Here is a 25737-nt window from a genome sequence, read left to right as displayed (position 1 = left end):
AACACATACATAACAGATACAGTAATAGTTATATCGTAGTTTTGTAACCGAAATCGTATATCTTGAAAGGAAAGGGTGAAATTTCAATATAATGAAAATATAAAAACATGTAAGATAAACAAAAACGAAAAAAGAAGTGAAATAAATAATCTTTGAAAAATTTATAAAATCAGGTAAAATAGGTGTGTTTTTAAAATTCATGAGTGTTATGCATTGATATTATCGTTGTCGAGTTAAGTATATATCGAGAGACAAAGATACGGGAATTTATAATATAATAAAAATAAGACTTAAATTAAAAATCAATGACAGGATGGAGAAAAGCCTATAAAAGCCAAATATAGTCCAAATATATACCGAAATCTCTCTCTCTCTCTCTCTCTCTCTCTCTCTCTCTCTCTCTCTCACTCTCACTCTGTATAATATAATATCTACTTGTATATAGAAAAAAATACATACTACAACATTTGAATGTTAATTGCTTCAAATATTCCATAAGTTCTTATATCCGCAAATATATTATAAGTTCTTCATAAGCATCAGATTTATTCAAAATATATTCTGAATCCTGGCAAGTTTAATATTTCAATCAAGAGTATTAAATTAAAACCGGAAGCGGAAAATATTAAATTAAACTTCGATTTGCTTATGTAGATTAACCGAATTTAACTTTTCTTCGATTTCTTCGTTTGAAGATTTATAATATTCGTGAAAAGAAAATAAATTCTTTGAGTACGTGATAAAGAGCTTTTCTAAAATTTGTAATGAATATATTTTAAGACTATTATCAAGAGAATATTTTCTGTTGAAGATAATTGCACAGAGAAGAAGTGATAGGTTCAAATAAATAAATTACTTCAATATTCCTTTGCAAATTTTACTTTGACTAAATAAATATATTTTACTTGGATAATTTACTTAGAAAATATTTTATTTGGATCGAATAAATATTACTTGATCCAAGTGAAAATTCGATAAAGAGCACTGAAGTAGTTATTTATTTGAATCTAGCACATTCTTTCTGTGTATTACTTAAAAGAAGGAAAATAAACTAAGTAATCAGTCATTTATCTTAGCGGTAGAATAATATTTTCCTCTGTGCGATACGTTTATTATTTCATTCGCGTACCTTTAACAAACGCTCAGTTCTTGTAAATCTTTCTCTACATTGACATTCTCTAAATCTTTCTCTATACGGCAAATCTCTTCGTGACACCTTTCGCTCCTTCGAAACCAACAGCTGACAGCTGACGTTCGATGTTGGTACGAAAACTCAGGACGGTAAAACTCCGACCGGATATTGAAGTCCAGAAAAGCAAACGAATATATAACAATAATGGAAGAATGGGCATTTTTTTACACGACCGTGTAGGAGAAAAGATGTAAATATCGCGTTCGGTTATCACATGGTTGCTTTGATATCGAGTCGCGTGCCGCGTCGACGACGATTCCGCGTCGATTTTTTTCTCTTTTCGCGCCCATGACTCACCTCGCAGAATTACTATTCGCACTCTATTCGACCGTCATCTCAGTAGCGCGGGAACCATCGACGAGAGCGGACGTGGCTGCTGTGCCACCTGTCAGTGACGCGCACGTGGCGGTGTCGAGACGCACGAGCGGCGCTGACAGAGCCGGTCTAGTGTCAAATGTCACGGCTCGCCGACGAGCTGCTAATTGAGAATCTCACGAGCTGCTAATTGAGAATCGTAATTGAGGCTCGTGTGGGTGCCGATTAAAGGGATCGCGAATACAGTTATCGGCCTTGTCGTCTTCATCGGCACGATGGAGTCGTGAGTGTGTGAAAAGTTAATCCGGCCCGCTGGTGAGTACCCGACGCGATCTCGTTACTCTCCACGTCGGAATATGATTAAGTGCCATTGTTAAATATTCAAACGAACGGGCTCGCAACACACGCGACGCATTGGCTCGCAAACGCGCCTCGACGTTACGCAGACAATTATTCGCGATAAATCGTGTTCATAGTGACACGCAAAGCGCGCAAGAGACGCGATATTAATGTGATTTATGTACTTGACACTAGCGCTCGACTGAAATTTGAAAATAAAAAGTGACGCGCTTGGAAAAAAAATACACAGTTCTTCCTGGTTTTAATGATTACTTATCGTTACCAAGAAAGCTCGTAGCTTCCGCGAATTTTCGTCTTCGAAAACTTCCCATCGTCGTAGACATACAAGCGGGACGTTGTTTTGCTCCTGAATTTGAAGTAAAAATAGAACACGATTTTCCCTGTATCCCAGTAACACAATTTCGCGTTGTGTTCGTGAGAAGCGTCGCTTATCTCATAGTTGTTAACTCGTACAGATAGAGTCATGTGGAAGGAAAAAAGTGCCTTCGAGAAGATCCGTCCGGAATTCGTCCACGGTGAAAATTGCAAACATCGCGCGCGGTTTCAAATCGTGTCACGTTCGGAACGATAATTTAAACGATTAACTCCGCATGTCGAGTTTGCGAGGTCACCGGTCGGCAGAAATACAGTAGCTGATACGGTGTCCCAGTGAACACATTGACAATCGCATTGCTTTCCATTGATTGTACGAAAACTTAACTGAGGAATTAAATTATCAAAAGCAAATTAATGCAATTTTGAACGTACGTTTTTTATCTCGTGTCATTGATCGTCAATCAGCTGTATAACTGATTTTCTCAATGCATCCAATCATATTTTATACGTAACTTATTCTCTCTAAATTTTCTGGAATGAAATCTCACTCAAAAGGTAGAATGAGCACTGAATCAATTGGAATCGAGTGACTTTTCATTCATGTACAAAGGAGAAAATTTTTATCAATTCAAGGTTTATATTCTTACATATAAGCAAAAATATGTAATCTTATGTGAAGATAAAACTTGCTTAGAAGAAATTTCATATAGTTATAAAAAATATTGAATAGAAAGAACGATACCTTCAAACGGAGAATTGTATTTGCATACAGCGTATTTGAAGATACCATCCTTTCTATATTTTTTTCCTCTTAATTCATGAAAATTATTCTTGAATAACAAGAAGAAGAATATGATATTTTTAGTGGAACTATATAGAATCTCTTTTGTAAGTTTTATCTTCACATAAGATTACGTTCTTCTTATTAACACGTTCGCTATCATATATGCGGCGTTCCGATTCTTGTATCTGAGCCTACCGCCACAGATGTGCGATGCGTGTTCTTTATCAGTTTTATGATAACGTATTGCAATAAATTTGGAAATGAACAGTATTGTTGAGCTAAAAAACAATAAAATAGATGTAGGATGTCCTTGGTCTAGAGATAATTATATTTTTATGTTACAAATATATCCTAAAAAGACCCGTGTCAATTGGGGACATATTCTAACAAAAAACACTCTGGGCTGTGGTGCAAAACTTTCTTCTCAGACTCTGGTAGCGAACTTGTTAAGATATATTCTTGCTTATCATGAGAATATGAGAATATTTATATTATGAGAATATTTTTAATTGGTACTAAATTTTTTCCATATAAAGAGAATTTTTCGCTCTGAATCGTCGAATGAATATTTTAACTCTAAATTGGAGAATAAATTTGATATATTTCACCGTTAACCGTTTGAGTGCCACGCGTCTCTGCTGTTTCCCCGTCCAAACGTGCCAAGGAACGCTTTTTCGCTTGTCTTATTCCCCATCCAGAAATGCCAAACGGCGCGATAGCGCTTGTCTTATTCTCCGATGATTGCATCCAAATGTTAGATTGCAATTAAAATTCGTTCTTTTATCAGTTGTCTCATTATTTCATTTTTACCTAAAACGGAATGGTAGCCGTAAAGTCGCGCATCGACAGAAGCCGAGCGTGTGCCGGTTATCGGCTTCGCAGCCTAGAAAGCTGGTACTTTTCGAGCGAAACAGAAGAAGCGCAAAATCGCTCCTTGACACTCAAACGGTTAATAACATATTCACTCCAATCGATTGAAATATCCGTTCGTACGGAATCAGAATCCACTTTAAGCTTGAATGAAACATTCATTCTCGCGATCGTGTGTGGAAATATTTTCACTATCGCTTCGAGTGAAAATACTGCCACTATTCATTTGTTTTCAGTGAGATTCCACTCCAAGAAATTTAGAGAATTAATGAGACGCGGTAATATTATAGAGTATCGGTCACGAGTGATTGTCAGTTATTCAATAATAGCTTATCTATATATATATATATATATATATATTTTTTTTTTTTCCACATAATAACATTTCTTCCGATAATCGATTTTTTTTCCTTTGAATTACATATACAACGATTCCTTGACCGTGATTCCTTTTAGCGATTCTCACGAGAAGCTACGAGCAAGATATCCCGTACCGCACGTGCACCGCGAACTCGCGTAAGACTTTATTTGATTTTATCGTTTCATCGATTTTATTTCCCCGACCTTCTCGGATTACGTAACATACAGTAGGTAAATTACGGAGGTTTCGCGCAATTGTTAGAACACGCGCATTCCCTTATCGAAAACGCTTCTTCGACGGCCCGGTGTATTTTTAGAAGACGCAAAGCGCTAAACGAAAATGGCCCACGTGCCTGTATCCGGAGTTTACAGGACGAGAGGCAGAGCTAATTCGTAAATGGCTCCACTATGACGTCAATATATAAAAGCGATATGAAAATAAACTGTTTTTCCGATATACAGTTGTGTGGGATACTAACAATATATTTCGGTCTATGTTAACGCTTCGGCATGTACCATCTTTTCCGGAAGTACACACGTAATTTCTATTCTTATCGGTTTCGTTGTACAAAACCAATATCCGCTTTCACTCCACACGATTCACTCCATGACCGTATAAAATCTTTATCAAATTACGATTTGTTAGGAGACTTTTAATAATTTACCTTGCACTTTTTAATTTTGCAAAATTTCGAAAAGCCTTTTGGATGTACAATCGAGAAAATAAAACCGTCATGAATTGCCTCGGCGAAACATTATAAAAATATTTCTTTTTCTATATATGAAACATTTCCAAGTCGAAATGTTGGTTAAGAAGGATTTCAGAATGATTTGATACAAGATTATCTCAATATTCTATTAATATGAAATAAGAATATAGATATAGAGGTTAATGAGCAATCAATGATTTATCATTTGTTGAATAACAAGCTAAGCGCCTACCTAAATTCCAACTTGGAATATCTCCTTATTCTCGATCCATTAAATATCCATAAAACAATAATAATAATTTTATGTGCCTGGAAATATATTATGTATCATTGCCCGCATCCCAGCGTCCTGCATCCTCCGTCCTGGCGTCCCAATCCAGCATCTCACTTCTGGCTGCTCCGAAACTCCGTCATAATATTTATACTATCACTGACAATCGCGTAGATACGATTCGATCGAAGAATCTAACTCGTGTTAATGCGAGCCCAGCCGAGAACTCGATTCGATATCGCAAGAACCGACGAAATATTTTAATCACCTGACGGCAGTATCGTAACAGATACATTTTTTAAAAGTGGATATAGATACTAAAAGGGAAATGTAAATACATACAGATATAAATATTCATTTTTCGGATAAATAATTAGATATAGATACATATATTATAAGACTATACTCGTATATTTCGTGAAGTGTATCTAGATATTCACTTCACGACACTACACTCGGTCAAAAGAAAGCACACGACGCCAGAAAGTACCAGAACAAATCGGCAAGGAGAGCAAAAAGTCATCTGCCGCCAATCGCCAACGGAGAGATCACAACAACTCAAACATAACGATGAAAACATTCCGAATCTTCAAGGCGGTCAAACTCACATTCGTGCGCCGCACACTTTTCCGAATGTTTTCATTACAGCTCGAGTCGGCGACTTGTACACCACTTGTACACTGCTCGAGAATACGCGTATCGGTAGTTATCATTTCCGTGGAATAATAAAAAGATTTCGTCAACTAGCGAAATATTTAATCGGACTTTCGTCGGCATTGTGTTGTTGAACGTATGTATCTATTATGGAATCATATCTACGGGAATGTCAGTGAGTACAACGAGTGGCTGAACGACGGAACAATCAGGAATCGGGATGTTGAACAGAGAATTCAAAACAGAGACGAAGGTTGCCGGGATGCGACCAACGATACGTTATGTATTTCCAGATACGTACAATTATTAGTTATATAGAAGGTTTTTGATTTTAATTAACGTTTGACAAATTTACAAAAAAATAAAAGAATACCCAATCGAAATTTAGTCCGTCATTATTTGACAAATTATTGTAGCTTCATGTGAATCTCTAATTATTCGTGTTAAAATTTTCACCGTTCGGTTGAAATATCGACTCGGTACAGCTGACTGATTTTTTCGTACTATATGATTTCCTAACTATAATGTAAAAAAATTTCACCGAGATATCAACAAATTTTCACGTGAGAATGCAGTTTCGTGGTTTGTTTTAATTTACAAGTTTTAAGTCGTAAACTGAATTTAATTTAAATTTCCCCAGTCATTGGAGGATTAAGCTAGTTTGTGGCAGCGAAATGCATAACCGTGTTGCTCTGATAATGACAGCTGCGTAACACATTATCCGTTTATATGCATAATATATTCTCCGCACGTGGTATATCATTGATAAGAACTGAGACGTGTGTCCTCTTACAAAGTAACATTTTGCATTTCATGTATATTTCATGTTTTAGATGCTTCATTAACCGCTTCATTAATATTTACACAGTAAGAAATTTTGTACTAAATTTAGCAAATTTCACATGTTCCAAACGGTTCACTCAAATTTGTGTTCATTTAACACAAGGTGAATATGTTGAAAAATAACATAAATATCATGTCAAAAATTAACACGAAATTACGTTAGTCGACATTGAAGTATAAAATATGTTATTTTAATATTATTCATGTTGAGTATCGACACAACACAAATCGTTGAGGATAACATAAACACAATATGTTAAATTAACACGGGTGTGTTGGAAATTTAACACAAAAATTTTAAGAAGGATCGATGTTAACACAAGTGCAAGATATTTTTTACTGCGTACCGCTCTTACCGGCCCTTCTATTTTCTCTTTAATTATATATCATTATTGTAAGGTTAATTGTTCTCTCTCTTCCAAAACGGCACGATCATAACCTACGTAACATCGCGTGAGTCTTCGCTTTTCCAGGTGCACAGAGCAGCGATCGGCGAATTATAAATGACACTTCGTGTTAAAATTATCGGAGGCGTTGCACGTATGCGATCAAGATGGTGTTCTGCACACAGTACCGATTTTTATACATGCTGTCGAGACCCGAGCAACGGATCGCTTGGACTTGGCGGAGAAGGAACGGCACGGTGTTCGAAATCCCGGAGAAAAATTCGCTCACCACGGCGGAGTGTGTCGTCGAGCTGATGAACGTGTCCGTCGCTGCTTTCACGGTGCTCGTCGCCGCGATTTTGATTCTCAAGTACAAATGCGCCGGCAGCCGCGAAAAGTAAGTTGACGCGCGGAAAAGCGCGTTGCGTTTCGACAGCCGTTGCTATCGATCGCTCGTAATTTTAGTCATCTTAGGTTTTAATCCTCGATCGGGTGCAAGGATAGGTTTCACGTTCCGCCAATTTTAAACGTCACCGTCAGGGATTGATTGCGTATTCCGCGCTTTCCGCGCAGACGAACGAAATCGTCGCACAATCGCGTCACAGCAGCGTAATTATATAACGGTCTGAAACCAGAAACGACGAGATATCGGTGTGAATACGAAGAATACGAGGTTTTCCTCGTGCCGGCGTATTGTCGCGGGAACATCTGGCGCGCGGTCGGTCGTTTAAGCGGAACCAGCGAGACTAGCATAAGGATTAGCCCGGCTTAATTGAAGTAAGTTTCAATTAAACGAAACGCTATATTCGTTTTAGGAATTCGTCCCAGTCCCCTCCCCTTCCTCTCAATGATTCAGTCGACGATTGCGTTTATTCCGAAGAATTTGCTCCGTTTGGTACCGACGATAGTCGACGCGTAAACAGATGTTTAATTGCGCGCGATCATTCTTGAATCAATACCTGGAACGAGAGACGCTCATCGTCTTTATCAGGTCATTATGTGTGTGGCTGTGACACACTGAGAGAGAAAATATGTGTGAAGTAAGAAATATCTATTCGGTAAGTGCTAATAACATATTTACTTGTACCAAAATAGAATATTTTTACACTGAAAACATTTCTTGAAACAAGAAAATATATATTTTCTTGAATCTGCAGCTTTTTATGAAAACAATTATTAATTCCGTTTAAATAAAATAATTTATAAGTCAATATGTTATTAATATCCACCGAATTTATATTTTTATTTTTTAAATCTATTTTTTCTCAGCAATATTTTTTTCTCGCAATCTTTTCCAAATAAGACCACGGTGCTCTCATCTCGCGAGCAACTAAAATTAATCGGGTAATGAGAAAATTGTTATGATTTTTGCACTGTTAGTAATAAAATTTCACGATTACTCGCAATTTCTCGTATATTTATCATCGCGTATCTTCAAAGCTTCTCATCGCTTCGAGGAGAGTTAAACATGATGATGAGCGAGACGTTTCTCGAAAAGAGGCATTGATTATTTTCGCATGCTAAAGCTGTAACGTCGTAACACAGTTGCACGTTTCGCGGAAGCTGGGAGAACTGCGAGTTGGTAAATACCACGGTATTTTCGCAATGATTCAATTTTCTGCTTGTCGAAGTACGACGTGAATTACATTTCGCTAATTACGCGGCACGAACGCGCTCTTAATGTTGATCTTCGCGTTTACGCGAAGCGTGTATCAATATTTATTATTTTCACGGTACCTCTCGCCGTTGCAAATTTTTTGTAGTTAAAGCGTTCCGAGAAATTCGACGTTTCTCGAGTCGAATAAATGAACTTACGTCAAATTTTACCATATTGCCGGTAATAAGATTTCAACCCTCGAATAGATGTAACGATGAATTGAGCAATAAATTTAATATTAAAATGTAATTTAAATTTAATATTAAAAGGTAATTTAAAAGCAGAACAAAAATTGTTGAGACAGCCAATAATCTTATGAAAAAATAATTAACCGTTATTCGTTCTATAAATTTTCATATTTTTGAAAGAATATTAAATAGTGAATTATAAAACGGAATATATAAAATAAAAAATATGATAGATATATATGCGTATAAACAACTCTTTTCCATTAAAAATTTCAATATCTTGATGGAATTTATATACCAACCATTAATTATTCACCTTACATTTTATTACAAGCGCGCGCGTATGCAGTTATGAAAAATTTCGTCGCAGTGTTTCAACCGGCAATTACTATGCGCGTAATAGCCATATTATAAATAACAACGCGCTCCTGTTCCTAGGGCGTGTCAAAATGTTGCTGCATGCAAATGAACTAATCCCGTTAATCGTGATCCTACCTCATCGACATCGCGAGAACTTTTATTCCGCGTGGATAATTAATGAAACGGGATGCCGGAACTCATGTGCTTACGGAGACGTATTAATTACCGGGATAATTTATAACAGGTGGTTACTCAACTCCCGCGGCTCTCTCTCTCTCTCTTTTCTGCGGGGTAAACGTGCCCTCGCGTACACGCTCGCCAATTTGCATCATCGATCGCCGCGCGAGGAATCTCAATGTTTCGACTCTATCGAATGTATTCTCCATGCTAATTCTTCGTGTATTAGTTTTTTAGAATTCGATATTGTCATTCATTAAGGAGATTCTAGCGCTAAGTGCCGTATTTCCGCTATCGTATCCAGTAGTGTATCAAGGGGGCTTCTTATAAATTTACTATTTATCAAACAAAATTTTTTTTCTATATGTTTATTTCACTATTAAATAATAATAATTAAATAATAATTAAATAATAAATGTTAATTTAAAACATATCTGAGATAAATATATACGTAATGTTATAAATATAAAAATAAATATGAAAATATTACTTTTTATCTTTCTTATTAATGTTATATTTATGTGTCAGTTGATCTAATAGATATAATAGAAAAAAATATATAAGTATTCAAGTATATATGCTTACTTGTACTATGCTATATGCTTACAAGATACTATGTATCTTGAATATTACTGTAAATTATAATCTTTCTGTTACTGTATCTTCGAAACGAAACGGTCAGTAATTCTAAAATTAGTTTATAATATATATATATTAGCTTTTAATATTACAATAGTTTTTTAAACTTCCATTTTATAACAAATATGAAAAATCCAAATTTCATCTTATAACAAATATGAAAAAATTAGAAGAAATTTGGTGTTTCATGAGATTTCTATATACTCGCACATATACAAGTTTATAATTAAATATCTCGAAGACGAGATACGGTAAAAATTATTAAAATTTCTATTACACATTGTTAATTCGATTGACTTTTGTATCATGTACATATTATAGGTTTATCTTATACTTGGTTCAACGCTCAGATCTCCTTAAGTTATCGCTAATCGATTCGTGGAAACGATCATCTTCTTTGAGTCGCGCGTGTAATTTCTAGAAAAGACCGAGCTGTGATGTCTCACCCTTTGATATTTTTCAAACCCGTATTTACCGTGCACGACACAGGCCGAGTACCTGCAAGTGCGAGACAAATTGCCGTGGCAACGTCACGCACACGGTAGACCCCGAAGAGAATCGCGTACAGAATGACTCAGAGGCCATTCAGGTTCGTTAAGACGCGTACAAACCCAATCCCACTCATCGTGCGCCTCTACCCGAATACGTAATATGCACGTATACCTGACGGGATTAAGAAGTGTCTCATATAATGAGATATTCCGACATTCCTTTAGCTTCCGTGACTTCGGCCACGACTGCTGCCGATTGATACGCGTTGACAACTCTCCGATCGGCGAGTCATTAATCATTGGATTAGCAACGCAAAACACCTTCCGTTAAAATTATCTTACAAATACAGCAAGGTGGGATAGGAAACTAAAACCCGGAAGAAGATGCAAAGTAACGGTCTCTATTTAAATTATACATTCGATTATTTGTGTGGTGACATTAAGAAAAGTAAGAGAGAAAGCGGGAGAGAGAGGAGAGAAATTCTTTCTTACAGAGATTAAAATCACACGATCGTAATTATGTCCCATCAATTTGAACACTTTTACACGACGGCATTTCTGAATGACATCTCCTCGTGGATGCAGAATTAATTGCGAGACGCGCGAATTTCATAGCGCGCTGAGCACACGAAATGCCCGACAACCCTTCGTAATATCATAATCTGCGTCACGTGTGCTGTAATGCGAGCCTGTGCAGGCTCGTGAATGCTGATTCATTGCGGTTATTAGCTTGATTAAGGAACCCAATAGCGTAATAATAATAATGATAAATTATGGTACCTCATTGCAGCTGTGAATCACCTATACACGTAATGCTATCATAGTTAAATGAAGATCAGTTTTATTTCATGAATAGGCAACGTTGGTCAGAGATCGAGACTATTCGCGAAACAACACCGGCACTCATTTCTCGACAATTAATATGAAGAAAAAGACCTTTGATCCAGAATAACAGAGCGCTTTCCTCGTTTAGGTCTTCCAAGTCTCTCTTGCCGTTTCACACGTGCAGAACGTTACTTTGTATGCTGCTGCTGTTGACACTTTTATTGGAGCTATGCGAGTCCCTACTGACGTCGATCGTACTGTCGTCGGTCTTGACAATAATAGCCGTGCTATCCTGTTGGATATTACATCGAGAAACCGAGATCAGGGATGGTTTCGGTACCGCCATATCGGGCGGCGGATTTACGATAATCTGCATCACGCGAGTATGGAAACTCTACCATTTGCACAGGTAAATTGTCAATCAATTACGATATTAAATGTGAAATTGAATGTAATATTAATTATGTACGCCTTTACATGCGCGTCTCTTCTCTTACGATTAATGTGTAATTTTGCCGGCTCAGTGGTTTTGTTCAAAAGAAAAATATCAAGGGAAAAAAAAGTGATATTATGGCCCCTCATTTACATCTTATACAATAACCTTGTCAATAATCAATATATTTTAAATTGAGAATTAAACGATTACATTCGTCAAAGTGTTATATAATCTATTGTAGACCTAAAGCTATGGAATATTTATTACTTAGAACGTTATATACATGTATACACACACACACACACACACATATATATATATATATATATATATATGCGCGTCGCTCGATTACATTGACGTTGCGGCACACAGTTGATACGTGTACGTCCGTTACGTATCGTTAATGTTATCGCGCATGCCGCTCGATCATATTNTATATATATATATATATATATATATATATATACGTGTGTACATGTATATCTTGAAAATAACTACAGGAAGAAATATTCCAGATTCAGCCTTTCCATCGAACATGTTCGGCTTACGACAACGGCGATCGTTGCTTGTTGTTGTGGATTGATAGCCATCATCGATACTTACAGTCTCTACCGTATGGTAAGTTGAATTATTCAATGTAAACTTTGTCATTTGTCAACTCATTACACGATGCGCTCTGTAACTGATTATGTTTTCAGTTTTATAAATTTCTTTTATAATTTCTATGATTTGTTCGTTCAAAATCATGAATATAATTCTAAAGTTTCGGAAAAAACCGTTTCCTTCCCATTTTCCTGTGTATATTTTTAGTTTCTTGTCTTATTTACCGAAAAAATTAATGTGGCAGGTTTTGATTGCGAATACGCGTGAATTTCCTTAAACGAATTTTTATACCCTTGGAACAGAAACCCGTGGAAAAATTAGGAAAAAATAGCCTTCTCTGAAACTTTAAAATTATTTTCATGAGACATCTAAAGTCGAAATTAAATTAGGTTTATAACTGTTTTATAATAAAAAATGTTTCTAAGAAAAATGGTTTCTTTAAGGGATATTATATAATGTAACATCTTCTTAATCGAGTCTATTTCGAAGGTGATATTTTTATCTCCTTGGTTTTGAAATGCGTTAAAGAGCACGAGCGCTTGAGATTACATTAAGCAGCTTACACAACGAATAACTTAAACCGGTAACTAGTACAAGGAAGTTATGATCTTATCGATGATACCCAGTCGCTCTTGGCAACTAATGTAAATATTTGTTTTACATTTACCGAGGTTGTTTGAACAATAATGGTTATTATCGCATATACTGACGAGGCGAGCTTATCGAGCGCTAACGTCGCGCTTTTTATTCCACCGACGATACGTTCGCAAAAGTAGGTGCTCTTCGATGAGATAAACTTCTAGAAGCAGGATTCCAAGTTGAAATGTAAATCCTATTTTTAGGTTCAGGCTTCCAATTCTGAGTAGGTAAGATAAACGGGAAAAGTTACTTGTAAATGACACACGATATTCTGATCGTTTGATTTTTCAAAACGTTTGTCTTAAAGAAAAAAAAAAAGAAACAAAATTTGTAACTAAAATTATATACGTTATCTCTTATCGTAAAACAATAGAAAGATATTTTCGATTTCCTTTTTAAGAAAGCGAACTAATCTGTTATACGTTAAATGATTTTAGTATTAAGATACTTTATATATTTGCATGCTCGCGTTATTCGATCGAGTTCTACTGATTTTATTCCTCCTCAATTGTCAAAGCATTCAAAGATGCATGTTCGCAGGTCGTTAAAAATAACGAAACATCTTCGTATGTATACATACGTAACGAATCTCTCATCTTAATGGGCGCGTTAAAATCTTTCCTATTGTGTTTACAATTATTTTGACTCGATGAAAGCGATATTCTCACAATTCAAAACCTCCTCCCAATTTTGATGCTCTTTAAATATGCTGTAGTCTAAATTAAAATAAGAGACACACATAATTTATAATTGTCCAGTTAAAAGTTATGGAGGAATTAAAAAAAAATTAAAAGAAAATAAATATTTCTAAGCAAAGATCGGAACAGATATCTTCAAATTTTCAAAAAAATCAGAAAGAAATATCTTAAACAAAAGTTTTATAGCTTCATAAGTAATTGTTAAATTGATTGTTAAATTGATAAAAAATAATTTAATTTAAATAAGTTAATTGAAATAGGGGATACTGTTGCAATTTTCCTCGTCAGTGAAGTTTTACTCTCGACTTTCCCCTACGTAAAATGAAATGTCAAACATATCGTATCTTACGATGCGTTTCCTTTCATTCTTCCATCGTAAATACATCGTAAATACATCGGCGACGATGTTTCGGTTGTCACCAGATAAGGAGAAGCCGACGTTACGTTATTAGAAAGAACAACAACAGGCGAAAATCGTACCGGCAATCTGTTTCGCCGTTTCTCAGCAGAATCACCTTCCACTGGGTAACTGACTTATTATGGCGCGGATATCGGGCGCCTTTAGAACTTCACGACCTCGGAGAGCTTCCAAAGGAAGAATCAACGAGGAATCAGTTCGACCGATTCCGCAACATTTACGAAACCGAGAAGGTAACGCTATTTTATGATTGCCTTTTCTTTCGAAGAAGTCTCTATGAAAGATAACTGGTAAAAGTAATTGAAATATATGTATAAGCAATCATTATATATATAATATTCGCTGTACATTTTCATTTTAGATAATTATTAAAATTACTCCTTTCTCTTTCTCTTTTATTTTTAGGTCTATATTCATATTTGTAATATAACGTGATATAAATTTTAATATTAAATTTTAATATTAAAGAATTTAAAGTTTTATTGTTATCACGTGTTAAGACGTTTCTATTCAATAAGTAAAGTATTAAACATTTATCATATCGAGAACTTTGCAGTTGCAATTGAATTTTTAGAATAAGTTAAGATATTTAAATATACATTATCTACGCTATCCGCGTGTATATTCATGTAAGCCGACTCATTATATTTCTAGCTGCGCTGTCGAGGACGGAAATTATCTTTATGGAAATGCTTCTGGAAGCGAATATGGATAGCTTTCGCGGCGGGTGGGCTTCTGAAGCTTCTTGGAGACGCTACGACTTTAATCGGTCCTATGATGATTCCCAAAATAATCGATTACGTGTCAGACCGTCAAAACAGCACCGTGTCAAGGGAAAATCTCCCTTGGAAGGTAGAGTCTCACGTCTCTCTATCATTTATCAACATCGTAATATACGACACGTTTAGTGAAGGAGATTAACTCTCGCGTTCATTTAGAGAACCATGACATTTTCGGAGATATCGCAAAACGGATATTTTCTGGGGATCGTAGTCTTCCTCGCGATCATCTTACAAAGCACACTAAGCCAAGCGTACACTCATATACTCTATGTCGCAGGAATACGCTTAAAAACGGCTCTTCAGGTATCTATCTCGCTATATAAGATAATATAGATATTCAAGAATCGAGTTTCTTTCCTGTCATTTTCGGCGCGTTCGGATATTACCAAGCGCCAAGGAAATGACGTATTCTGAAATTAAATTGCACCTTCAGGCACTCATTTACGATAAGGCTCTTCGGTTACCTTCTTGGAGTATCTCGGAGGAGGAGAAGCCATCCGACAAGGATAAAGAGCAACACTCTCATCCGCAGGCAGCCGACATTGGGACCCTGACGAATCTCATGGCTGAAGACGCATATAACGTGATGAGCTTCTTCTGGGTCGGCCACTACGTCTGGGCGATACCTCTGAAAGTATATAAAAGTATTTAAATTATAGTAGCATGCAGTATCGCATGTTATTATCAATATCTTAGGGGAGTTATTTAGAATAAATTATTCGAATCACCGAATAATGCGTAATAATTTCAATTGTCTTCAACGTATATGTTCACGCGTCGAATTTCTTTACAGATCACCGCCATTATTTTTCTTCTGTACCTGAAACTAGGCATTAGCGCGATTATAGGATCAATTTGCTGCATATTGATTGTCACACCGATGCAGCTTATTCTCGGCAAACAAATGTCCGTAAATTCCACGTGCATAACGGTGAGAAACAATTTCCGGTGATTTGCTCCGCGATTTGGATGTCAATTGCACAACAGATCGTCGATTCTTTGCCCCGTTACTTGATTAATAACGACAGACATCGCATTCTCCCTGATAATATTACTCGCGAAATATTTCAGGAGAAGAGCGACGCGCGCCTTCGTCTGGTCAATGAAATTCTTCAAGGAATGCGACTCATTAAGCTACGAGCCTGGGAGAATGTCTTCGAGGATCGTATACGCAAAGCTCGGGATGAGGAATTAAAGCTGTTGGACAAGAATTCTATATATTGCACACTTATCGGTAAATTCAAAATAGAAATATGAGCTGATCTTATTTTGATGTAGGGAACAAACAATTCTTTTTCGTTCGACTAGGAAATTATAAGCAAATTATTGCAAAATTTTCATTACTCAAATAGCTGAATCAAGAAGATTGATAAAATTCATGCTTCAACGTTGCAGACTTCGTGACGCACGCTTCCTCGATTCTGGTGACCCTCTTCACATTCGGAATTTATTTCTGGCTGGAGGAACGAAATCTCGACGCGGGAAACGTTTTTGCCAGTCTCGCGCTCTTTTCGCAGATGGCGGTGCCGCTTTTCATCTTTCCGACGATAGTGCCGATTATTATCAACGCCATGGTGAGGAATAACGCTTAGTATGATACCGTTTGAATCTGGCGAGAGATAACTCTTCACGATCTTTCGCCTCGCAGGTCTCTACGACGAGACTAGAGGATTTTCTACGGATTCCGGAGGTGATGAATATTCTTCCCGAGCCACCTAATCAAAGATCGAGTGTTATCGAGGAAAGATTTTCAAAGAATAATTTGTACATCGAGAACGAGGTGATTACTTTTCAAGTTAAACATCGAAGAGTATCCCTGTCTCCCTGCTTTTCATATATGATTACTTACGTCGAAATAACATTAATTTATTTTCAAAATGAAGGCAAATAAGATGGCCAGCGTCACAACATGCGGATCGCTCGACGATATTGTAGAAAGCGAAGAAGATCGGCAGCCGAGTGTTTCACAGGAGTTCTATTTAACTATAGACTCCTCGATCGACACGGTGTTTGAGCGAGATCCGAAGGTACCGGACTCTGTCGTCAAGATTACACCGAGTATCTTTACTTGGGGATCCGATGACAACACATTAGTGGTCGACACCCTCAACTTCCCACGTGGTAAACAAAATAAAAACCAAACTTTCAAACACAAAAATGTATAAACAAATATCAATAAAGTTCTCTAATATTCAGCGACGTAAAATATACAAGGCTAATAAGCACCATCGCTGGATTTTAAGCGCGATAATTTACATTACGTTTTTTTCAATCTGTATATTCATAACCTGATTTAATCTTTACTTTTCTACGTTTCTTTTCTTAATAGCTCTTTTTCCGTAAAATAAATCACGATAATACTCGAATTATTTCAGGACAATTGACATTAATAGTGGGAAAAACCGGAAGCGGCAAGACATCCTTGCTGCAGGCTCTCTTGGGAGAGATTCAGCGGATAAGCGGGAGCGTTGAGTGGACCAAGTAATAATAAATAATCAAAACCGCAAATTTCGAGATTTATGATAACCTTTTTATCAGCTGAGATTACATCACACGTCATTTCATTAGGGGTCTGAAGATCGCCTACGTGGCTCAACGGCCGTGGCTCTTGAACAGCACTCTGAAGGACAATATTCTCTTCGGCTCGACGTATTGCTCGCAAAGATACCTCAACGTGCTGCGTGCGTGTGCCCTTCAGCCAGACGTGGACATACTTCCCGGTCGGGACCTCACCAGGATAGGCGAGAGGGGTATCAATCTGAGCGGTGGGCAGAAGCAGAGGGTCACCATAGCGCGAGCCATTTACAATGACGCCGATGTGCTCCTCCTAGTACGTTCGCCGAGTGCACTGATTTCTTTGCAGAAAAAAATCGTAACGTAAGCGCAACTGGCATCTGCTTCCAGGACGACCCATTGTCGGCGTTAGATCAACACGTCGGACAACATATCTTTGATAATGGCGTGAGAAAATCCCTGCTGAGGAGCGGTCGGACGGTGATTATGGTCACTCACAGACTGGAGTTGTTATCTACCGCTCATCAGGTTTTACGAGTTTCTCAATACCTCGGATCGGCTCTTTGAAGAGCTGAGAGATGACTCTATGTGAAGAGTCGTGGTGAGGAAAAATTTACTTTCAGGTGATCGTTATGGACGGCTGTCGAGTTCGCGCGGTCGGAACAAAGTCCAGCATCGAGGACGCGGATCCTGAATTGGCGGCCGAGTGGCGAGTCGCGGCTTCGAGAGAGCAGGACGACGGTGGCTCTCAGAGGACTGCCAGAGACAGATGGTCCTTGATCAGGCTGGTGTCTAGGATTGGATTCAACGTGAAAGACAGACATGCCAGCGATGGGTCATGGAACGTCGATCGCGATGCCCATGTGGTAAATTATAGAAAACCAAGTATGTTAAGATTTTTTTTTTTTCTAACGACAGATCGCGAAGTAGATGTCTACTTGGATTAGACACATCGATTGGAAAATGCGAAATATTACATAACGTTTGTTCTATAATGCCGGAAAAATGTCGTTTCGCTGGGAACTTTACAGAATCCGCCAGTGTTTGTTCCTTTAAGACTGCGTCGAACGACTTTGGGATCGAGATATTTGGCTTGCGATCTCACAGATCTTCCAGTGTCGACGGAAGAATGGAGCATCGGCAGAAAACGATCAAAAACATGTCGCGACACCGTCAGATCGACGAGCCTTCAACCTCAAAGACGACCACCGCCGGTCCTTCGACAGAGCAGCACGCCGACGATTCTCGAGAACCGATATGTGGCGCCGAGGTATGAATATCGACAGAAATGTTAATTAATTCTTTTTGTCCTTAAATGTTTCTAATTAATAAGCACGGTTTATATTTCACATTTCAATTTGATTTATTTATGTTTATTTTGAATCGATGAAGCACGTTTATATTTCTGTGCAGAAAAAGAAACAACACATACGACAACGGGCAGCACAACAGCGTGCTGAAACAGCTCTTCTCCACGAGGTTCTACAATGTTTTTTTTTTATCGTATAATAAAACCACATGACGCGATTTGTTGTCGTGACGCATACGTTGAAGGAATAAAACGGTAATAACATAAATTTTAGGGTCATTGTACAACCAGAAGACACGACGATAAACAGAGACAAAAGCGTCTTACGAAAACTAGTGCCTGGTTCGAACAAGTAATTATAAACGACAATATGATTTATATATTTATATGATGATGAGTAATAATTACAAGCGCAAATAGCTAATAACTTATCATTTTATGTGTTTTCAGAATACATCAGCATCAGGAACACGATCACCTCCCGGCGAAACTATTGTTGTGGAGGAAATCACAAAACTCTGACGACATAAATGAAGTGGAAGAAGGTTGGTTATTATTATTTCGAGATCCTTTTTCCTAACCATTTTTCGTTCTTTGTACAAGTCTCTATACGTTCCTCTTCTTTTCGAACGATACAAAACGTGTCTCATAATTCGTGAATTTCTGTCAGTATTCGATGACGAGGACGTAGACGAGCAGAATAGATTTGAAGCCGACGATAAAAGCGGACTCGTCACTGCGATGATCTGGATAGAATATTTTCGGGCCGGTGGATGGCTATCAGGAAACGCTTACATCATAACAGCCTTGGCCTGCCAACTTCTCCGCGTGTGCATGGATCTCTGGCTGAGTCAATGGACAGATCAAAATACTCATTGGTCGATCAACGAATACGAGGATGTAGGTAGACTTCCGGTATTGTTTAACTTCAGGACGATAAAAGTGTCATCTTACTTGAATCGCGCATTAAAAAATCCACGCATAAGGGAAAGAAATATTTCATATTTCTTATTTCATAATTCAAAGATATAACAAATTCCACCTACCAATCAGTCGATCAACGTTTGAAATTTGGAAATTTCTTTAAAACGTTGAACTTTGAGAACTTTTGAAATCGCCCTTGAAGAATCTAATCAAAATTATTTTTACACGATAAGGAAGATACAGAATCGATACATTCTCTGGCCGAGTATAATTTCGAACATGTTTCTCTTTTCAGACAGTTTCCTATTTCAAAATATACGTTATCATTTCCGTGGGCTCCATTTTTGCGTCGCTTCTGTTCAATATAACGAGTCAATGGGCAGGTGCCAGAGCGAGACGAAGATTACATCGGGAGGCCGTGTCCGGGCTTCTCGGCGCGCCTATTTCGTTCTTCGACTGTAATCCCGTCGGCAAGATTCTGAACAGGTTCAGCGCTGACATAGGTGTGATAGACAAGGTAAAAAATAGTCGCCTGGCACGCTTCGGCAAACGAAGCGACATATTACTCTTACAATCGTTGCTGAAATAATCAGGTTTAAAGACGGGTATCGTTGAAAATAAGTGACAAGCGGGAATGACGTTATCTTAATCTTACGCTCGACTAATACTTGTGATTGTTTTTTGTTTCTTTAGAAATTATCCACGTCGATCAAGAGGCTGACATTCTTCGTGCTGCTCTGCAGCTCGTCGATAATTGTCAACGTTGCCATCTCGCTGTGGTTCTTCTTCGCCGCCTTCCTAACCATTTGCGCTTACTATATATTGCAAAAATTCTACAGACAGAGCGCCAGACAATTGCAACGACTGGATGGCAGGTATTAATAATTATTAGGAATACTATTCGACATGTTCGAAGCTTCGAATGAAGAAGGTATAAATAATAAAGACAAAACAAATCTCATTAACTTTATTTTAAAATAAATGCAAATTTTGCCATGATATGTAATAGCATAATGCAATGCAAGAAAAAATTACATTCTTTAGGACGGTCGATACTATTTACTTTGCCTACAAAACGAGCACACGTACTTTTTAGTTCTTGAAATTTTGAATATTCAAACATTCGAATATTCGAATATCCGAACGTTGGAATTTTTGCAACAATTTTTACAACAAAATTTCATTATTCGAATAGAATGTATTAAAGGGTTAAAAATTCGAAGCTTCGGATATCATTTCTAACCCTAATAATTATCGTTCTCCAAATGTTAGAAATCTCGTATGAAAGCATCAAAGCATTAATAAATATTCGAAAATTCTCCCGCGATAAGTAGAATATCCTTTCATGTAGAAATTCTTCTTGAAGTATTCGAACATCCGAAGTAATCAATATCTTGCCTCTAATTATATCCTTGTCTCTAATAAAGATATTCGTTAAGGCTGTCTTGCCAATTTCGTCGCTTTCCTATTAAGATATGTGAACAATTACGCAAATGTTGCTCGCAGTACGAGAGGACCGGTGGCTGCGCACTTTTCAGAAACTCTGTCGGGACTTCCGACATTGAGAGCGTTCAAGCAAGAAGACCGCTTCATGGAGGAGGCGATGAAGCGCCTCGACGCGAATACCAACGCGTTCCTTATCTTGCACACCAGCGACAGGTGGCTGGGCATCGCGTTGGTGAGTGTAATGAGCGAGAAAACGCTGAAAGATTCAAATTGATTCTCAGAAATAAATCACACCTTTAGAAATTTTATATTTGCGCCTCGAAATTTCACTCGACACAGTTTTAATTTTGATTTCGTGTTTCGTGATTTACCGATTGTTAGGCCGTCGATTTTAGTGACGTATAAACTTTTCATTGCGTCGTTAATATCTACAGGATTATCTGGGCGCTGTTATCGTGGTGACAGCCATTTTCGCGGCCTTACATTCCGCGGAATTGTACCCGAGCCGCGTGACACCCGCCTTAGTGGGTCTGGCGATCAACTATACTCTCGTAGTACCGATATACCTGAACTGGGTGGTCAAGTTTACAGCGAACATCGAGATGTATATGGGCAGCGTGGCTCGAATATCCGCGTACAGGAACACGCAACCGGAGAACTATCACGAAAACGGTAACTGTTCTGCGATCTGAAATCTGTCGCCGTTAATCCGCATAAACGCGAAAAATGTATGCGCTTTATTATCCGTGCTAAGTTCTCACTTCGCGTGTACTTCATGTCGAGACAAATATCGCGAGAAGATAAAATATAGCGGAAGAAGATCGATAGACATGTAAACTCTGAAATTACGAAGTCTATTATTAACACAATGTATTTCACTCGCGACAAGTGCAATCTGATGTTACGAATGAGTAGTAATTTTCGATCTCTATGATGACGTACTCTTTTCTTTTCTCTTTTATCGCATAGTAAAGATTTGTAACTTTGTGACGCTCAATAAAGTCATTATTATTATTATTATTATTATTATTATTATTATTATTATTATTAATTGCTTTCTTTTAACGAATTTCAGGTTTAGGTGTGCCTGATAATTGGCCCAACAAAGGAAATATCTTTTTCGACAATGTTTCCTTAAACTACGACGTGGACAGAGATCCCGTGATCGCAAATTTAACTTTAAGGATACCAGCTGGACAAAAGGTAATTATTTACATATAAAATATAAAATTATTATGTTACAAGAATACAAAAATACTATGTAATAATAACGAAATAAAAATTCAAAGCACACGTAGTATCCACTAATCGTTCCTAGAGATATATACTTTATTAAAAATTAAGCCGAAAAGTTCAATATACTATAAACAACAATCACCAAGAAGATACGTCAGATTTCTTTTTTGTTTTTATATACACTCTAATTGTGCTAAATACTGTCCATAGTTAGGCATTTGCGGAAGAACCGGAAGTGGAAAATCATCGACCGTGGCGGCTCTCTTCCAGCTGATCGAAATCAGTCAAGGCCGCATTTCGATAGACGGGATCGACATCCGGCAGGTACCTCTTCGTACATTGCGATCACGATTGTTGGCCATACCGCAAGACGCAATAATGTTCAGCGGCACGATTAGGTACTCCTAAGCGTTATCATATAATTTTATTGTCGTTAATAGCCGCAATAATATGTTATAATCTAATCTTATCAATTTGCTGTAATAAAAACTGAGCATTTTTAATTGCTTAGCGTCCTTACTGAACTTAATTTTAAATAACGTCCGCAGAGAAAACTTGGACCCACTTTCGGAACACGAGGACCAGGAAATTTGGCAAGCCTTGGAGCTTTCTCAAATGAAGGAAATCATAGCCTCGCATCCTGATGGACTAAGTACGTGATATTTCCACTCGAATTCACCTGATATTATTCCTTCTAAATTATTGTTTTCGTTTGTGCTCTTGTTTATTTGACCAGAAATAAAAATTTCAGATTTCGACAGGTAATCACGTGAAGATAATTTTCATGTCTTAAAACTTTTTAAAACAATAAAATTGCCGTAAAATTGTTTCTTCTTTGCACATATTATTAGAAGTTGAATCAATTAACTACGTCACTTTCGATTTCTCGAAGGGAAATTTTATGTTCAAAATAATAATTGGAAATCATTTTTTAACGCAGATTTTGAGGTTCGAGAGGGCGGTGAGAATTTCTCAACCGGTCAGCTTCAGCTTCTGTGCATGGCACGTGCTGTCCTTCAGCGATCGAGTATCGTCGTATTGGACGAAGCGACCAGCGCGCTCGATGTAGCCACAGAAAAGTCTCTTTTACAAGCGGTAGCAGTTGCCTTTGCCGATAAAACTGTGATCACTATCGCGGTTAGTAAAACATTTCATGAATAAAATTTTAATAAAACTTAAATTATCAGGTAGATATTGGTATTTAATATACATAGTTCCGTCAAATTGTCCATTTTATCAATATCAAGGTTGATTTTAACTGCAGCATGATTCATTTTCTATTTTTTCGCAATAAAATTAGCCGTTAAAAATTTAATGTATCGTTTCTCTAAATAATAAATATTAATGTTTGAAACGAAGTTGAGGTAAACGTATATACAAAATATTACACATACGAAAATATAATTTTTTGTTATTTTTATTAATGTTATATTTATATTTATATAAATATTAATTGATATAACAGAGATACAGATTATTTTTAATTTAGATGATGTTAAAAATAGAAATTTAAAAAAACACGCCAAGCTCAGAGAGTATAAAACGTGTTAATTTTAGTTGCAATTTTCTCAACTATCGGACGGTTAATCTTTTTGCACGAACAATTAGATAGTATTTCAACGAATACGTAGTACAAGTTTTATTAAATCCTTATCAAACCCATTTTGCCTTACATCTTCTTTAAATCAGAGTATTATCATGAGATGTGTTGTCATTGATTGTTATTAGTCGGGATTTAATCTTTCTAACAATTGATATAAGTAAAATTTTTAACAGAACCAATTTTTCTTTTATAGCATCGAGCGATGGCTTTATTAGACTGCGATCGTATTGTCGTTTTCGAGGAAGGTAAAATTGTCGAGGAAGGTTCACCGGCAAATTTAATGCAACGGCAGGATGGAATTTTCGTCACAATGATGAATGCGATCGAACGAAACGGCGGGCAACGATGACTGCGAAAGAAAAGAGAGCAGAAAAGCGAGTAATTGTGTATATATAATCGCCACTGATTGATAAACATTTAAGTCAACTATAGACGAGCCATATTCACGACGAAATTCTGCTCATAAATTGATATAGCTTGTAATACAGAAAACATTTGAACCTTTATAGATATATAGATATATGCCTATATCTATAAACATAATTTTTTTTTATTTCTTATAAACGAAATTTCGCGTTGTAAATTCTATCGTGAATTGTGGGTCATCTTTAGAGTGAAAATTCCAAGACTGCTCTATGATCTTAATATTTTTTCGCAATTATTTTTTTATCAAACATTAACATTTTAGTATCAACAAAGCTTTATTTTTTATACTGATTGAAAGTGCGCGTAATTAATAGCTACTATTTTTATATAATAAATTAATAAAAATAATTATTATATAATTATATAATAAAAATATTATGTATATGTTCACATAAATAATTCATTTTTACATAAATATAAATTCATATAAATATGAATTATTTATTCATATAATTAATTATGTAATAATTATATGTACATAAATAATTATATAATAATTATCTTTTATTACAATTATTATTAAAGGCATCTTTTATAATATATAAGTATTGTATATATCTTAGATATATTATAGATACGCGAACACACTGCATTCTAAAATATGGACAACATCGAAATTTTCTGATACGTGTTATCGATGCGGTTAATTTTAGACGATAATCAAATGATGTTTAAAATTTTCAAATTTCAGAAATATATTTTTATTTCGCGACACAAAGAAATCATAAGACTACTGTAATTATAATATTATTATCGCGGTCGTATCAACGTAAATGAAAATTTCGATGAAATATTTCAGACGAGAAAAGTGAAGTAAAGAGAAGTAAAGAGAAAAGTGAAGTTTATTTTCTGCGATGAATTGTACTTACAATTAAATTTTTAGAACTCTTTTCCAATCTTTTTCACACTTGATTAGAATGATAACGTAAAAGTTGACATATCTCTGAAAGATATGTCAGAGCTTAACGTTCTCATCAGTAATTTTCTACATGTCTCTTTTTTAGCCTTATTATAATAAGTAGAAAATGCAACACAAAATATGTACAAAAATGTCACGTAGGATCGATCGAAGGAAAATCAAATACAAAAACTAAATAAAATTAAGCGCGGCAGATGTAAGCGTAATAAATAATAAATACGACTCGGATGCGATGTCGTAAAGACGAAGAGTCAAATTAAATTAAATTATATTAAATTCGATTAAAACATCCTAACGTATCCGGCATGAAGAGACGACGCACAGTCCAGTTGTTACTTAAAAGGCGCACTGCGCCTCCCGGTATATCGCGCGGATAAGCGAGTACCA

General features: G+C 36.6%; 1 protein-coding gene across 1 annotated transcript; it reads left to right on the top strand.

Annotated features, from left to right (window-relative positions):
* The first annotated feature begins 1516 nt into the window (after window positions 1–1516).
* Window positions 1517–24747, top strand: LOC106752099 (ATP-binding cassette sub-family C member Sur). Its single transcript, XM_014633516.1, has 31 exons — window positions 1517–1822; window positions 7148–7457; window positions 11546–11806; window positions 12349–12451; window positions 14197–14424; window positions 14846–15043; window positions 15130–15276; window positions 15407–15607; window positions 15767–15904; window positions 16045–16207; window positions 16369–16547; window positions 16622–16753; window positions 16857–17094; window positions 17349–17454; window positions 17542–17803; window positions 17878–18015; window positions 18111–18353; window positions 18519–18757; window positions 18901–18966; window positions 19071–19148; window positions 19247–19341; window positions 19467–19696; window positions 20016–20237; window positions 20414–20595; window positions 21227–21398; window positions 21601–21838; window positions 22242–22369; window positions 22613–22800; window positions 22951–23054; window positions 23343–23539; window positions 24199–24747. Exons 2-31 carry the CDS (start codon window positions 7228–7230, stop codon window positions 24352–24354), a joined length of 5262 nt encoding a protein of 1753 aa, XP_014489002.1. The 5' UTR covers window positions 1517–1822; window positions 7148–7227; the 3' UTR covers window positions 24355–24747.
* The last annotated feature ends 990 nt before the right edge of the window (window positions 24748–25737 follow it).

The sequence above is a fragment of the Dinoponera quadriceps genome, unplaced genomic scaffold (genome assembly GCF_001313825.1).
Source record: "Dinoponera quadriceps isolate SergipeBrazil2010 unplaced genomic scaffold, ASM131382v1 scaffold96, whole genome shotgun sequence".
Lineage (NCBI taxonomy): Eukaryota > Metazoa > Arthropoda > Insecta > Hymenoptera > Formicidae > Dinoponera > Dinoponera quadriceps.
Note: the sequence above shows the minus strand (reverse complement) of the source record. Positions and strands in the feature narration are given on the sequence as shown.